The 3,035-nt window shown below is 38.1% G+C and overlaps 1 protein-coding gene across 1 annotated transcript in view; it reads left to right on the forward strand.

Moving 5' to 3' along the window:
- The first annotated feature begins 242 nt into the window (after positions 1 to 242).
- The window catches only part of LOC109163823 (probable serine/threonine-protein kinase WNK9), a 3,802-nt gene continuing 1,009 nt past the window's right edge, over positions 243 to 3,035 (forward strand). Inside the window, exons 1-7 of the mRNA XM_019312533.1 lie at positions 243 to 693; positions 790 to 827; positions 971 to 1,198; positions 1,330 to 1,550; positions 1,710 to 1,867; positions 1,952 to 2,381; positions 2,576 to 3,035. The exon at positions 2,576 to 3,035 is cut by the window's right edge and continues 607 nt beyond it. Coding sequence (XP_019168078.1) covers positions 619 to 693; positions 790 to 827; positions 971 to 1,198; positions 1,330 to 1,550; positions 1,710 to 1,867; positions 1,952 to 2,381; positions 2,576 to 3,035 — 1,610 coding nt within the window. The 5' untranslated portion in view covers positions 243 to 618. The remainder of the gene's footprint in view (positions 694 to 789; positions 828 to 970; positions 1,199 to 1,329; positions 1,551 to 1,709; positions 1,868 to 1,951; positions 2,382 to 2,575) is intronic.

Raw genomic sequence — 3,035 nt, forward strand, 5'->3', positions numbered from 1 at the left:
ATTAAAATAAAAATATTTATAACATAAAAGTCAAAAAATTGTGTGACACCTATAACATCTAAACCAAATATAATTATATTACATATTCATATTTTAACCAAACATTGAAATATAATATTCTTAATAATTTAACATTTTCTAAAGTAACCATAGTATGGTGTGGGGGCAGGGAAGGAAATGTGAAAATGAAACTGCACTGAGTCACTGACCGCGAGTGTCTGTTGTTTGTATTGGATTTACCGCCCGTGAAGAGATAAGAAAGAGCGCCGGAGAAAAAAGTTTTGTTTTTTGGCATGATTGGCCTGAAAGACCACATTTGACCTTCAAAACTAGAGAGATACGTTTGCCCAGTTGTCCATTCTTGGAGTTTCTATGGACTAACCTAGGCCACTGTCTTTCACAATTTATAGGTTCTTTTTTCTCTTTCTTTCTTTATTTTTATTTTTTTTATTTTTGTTTTAAAAACCACAGCCTAGCAATGAAAGTACACCCGGGATTTTCTTCCACCATAAAATCTCCAGGACTGCCAAACCATGTTTCTTTCTTTCTTTCTCTCTGCACTGCCAAAAAAATCAAGAACATTAGGTGAAGAATAATTTGGGGAGAAGATTGAAGGGAATGGATAATGTCACTGAGATAGAATCAGATGATTCTGAGTTTGTTGAGGTTGATCCTACTGGAAGATATGGAAGGGTATGCCTGCTTCCTCTCCTCTCTTCATTTTTTTTTCTAATTTTACATGAATTTATGAGTTTCTAACTTGTGTATTTGCTTCTTTATTATCTCTAGTACAATGAAATTCTTGGTAAAGGGGCTTCCAAGACTGTGTAAGTGCCATACCCTCTTTGTAAAGTTGCAACCTTTTTAATTTTTCTTGAAAAATATATGGATTCACTGATGATGGTTGCTCCAAATCCTGGCATTTATTGGTTTTTTTTTTTTTTTTTTTTTTTTTTTTTTTGGGTTTTAGTTATAGAGCTTTTGATGAGTATGAAGGAATTGAGGTGGCCTGGAATCAGGTGAAACTTCATGACTTTATGCAAAGCCCAGAAGACCTTGAGAGGTTATATTGTGAAATTCACCTGCTCAAGACCCTAAAGCACAAGAACATCATGAAATTTTACACTTCTTGGGTTGATACTGAGAACAGAAACATCAACTTTGTGACTGAGATGTTCACCTCTGGTACTTTAAGACAGTAAGTCCTATGTTCTCTGGATTTAGTTGTCTTTTAATTTAATTTGTTAAGGTTTGTTTATCATGGGATGTGTGTTTGGTTTTTGATATTCTGGTGTAGAGTAATCTCGGCTTCGAAATACTGATGAATAGGTATAGGTTGAAACACAAGAGGGTTAACATTAGGGCAGTGAAGCATTGGTGTAAACAGATATTGGAAGGCCTTCTCTACCTCCATAGCCGTGCCCCTCCGGTTATCCATAGAGACCTCAAGTGCGACAACATATTTATCAATGGTAACCAGGGGGAAGTCAAAATTGGTGATCTTGGCCTCGCTGCAATCCTCCGTAAATCCCATGCTGCTCGTTGTGTAGGTAATCACAATTGTTCGAATCTCATTGGTAGTAGGTTAAATCACCCATCTTGGTTTGTTGAAATTTCTTTCCAAGAATGATATGATAAAACAGATCAAATCGACACTGATAGAACTAAGTAGCATTGTTTCACGTTGTGTTTGTTCCTTACATCTGCAGGAACTCCGGAATTCATGGCTCCCGAAGTGTATGCCGAGGAGTACAATGAATTAGTGGACATATATGCGTTTGGAATGTGTATTTTAGAAATAGTGACCTTTGAATATCCGTATAGCGAGTGCACTCACCCTGCTCAGATATACAAGAAAGTGATCTCCGTAAGAACAAAAACTATAAGCCTCATTGAGCCCCGGGTATTCAACTATTAGTTAACATAGTTTTTTTTTTGTTCTTTGGTGTAGGGGAAAAAGCCGGATGCCCTTTACAAAGTTACGGATCCTGAAGTGCGTCGTTTTGTTGAGAAATGCTTAGCAACAGTCTCCGATAGGCTATCTGCAAGAGAGCTTCTTGATGACCCTTTTCTACAGGATGATGATTTTGCGTTCGATATGAAAATGAGGGCGTTGGATTATGAAAAAGATTATAATATGGGTCCTATGCTAATACAGCCTCACTTGAAATTCAATCACAACAATGGCTCTCTGGTAAATGGCTACTCTAATTATCTTGGATTTGAACAAGATGACAATTTGGATTACCACGGAAATGAGATTGATCTCTTAATGAGCCAAGACAATGATGGTAATTTGGAAAATCTTCACATATCTATTCAAGGACAGATGAAAGAAGACAATGGCATCTTTTTACGGCTCAGAATTGCAGATAAAGAAGGTATGGATTCATTCTTTCGTTTGGTTCCTGTTAAGAGTCGCACATCGATAAAATAAGAGAGAACATATGGTTTTATAAGGCCATGAGTTAGACTAGCTAATTGGTTGAATTCAATCTTTTAGTGTGATTTGACCCATGTGAATTATAGTAATATATAGTCCAATTGAGTGACCCTTATAGTTCCAAATTTGCAGGTCGTGTTCGTAATATTTATTTTCCTTTCAACCTCGAAAGTGATACAGCACTGAGTGTTGCTACTGAGATGGTTGCGGAGCTGGATATTACTGATCAAGATGTGACTAAGATCGCAGATATGATTGACGGTGAGATTTCTTCCTTAGTGCCCGAGTGGAAGGGTGGTTTGGCGATGGATGAAACTACCAACTCAACAGAAATCGACTACGGTCATAGTTGTGCCTCAAACGGTCTGTTTGGAAGCTACCGATCGTCTCATGGCCCTGGCTCTCGGAGTGTGCAAGTTCTACAATCTTCAATGCACGGGTGTGAAGCGGTTCATGGCCGTTTTGAGGAGATTACGTACCAGTTTGATGAGTCTGAACAATGCATCACGGAAGGCGCCCCTAAAGGTTCATGTGAGTCTATCGCTGATATTTGGGCACAACACGATGGACCAAAGATTAGCTCAACCGGGTC

This window comes from Ipomoea nil, unplaced genomic scaffold (genome assembly GCF_001879475.1).
Source record: "Ipomoea nil cultivar Tokyo-kokei standard unplaced genomic scaffold, Asagao_1.1 scaffold3043, whole genome shotgun sequence".
Classification (NCBI taxonomy): Eukaryota; Viridiplantae; Streptophyta; class Magnoliopsida; order Solanales; family Convolvulaceae; genus Ipomoea; species Ipomoea nil.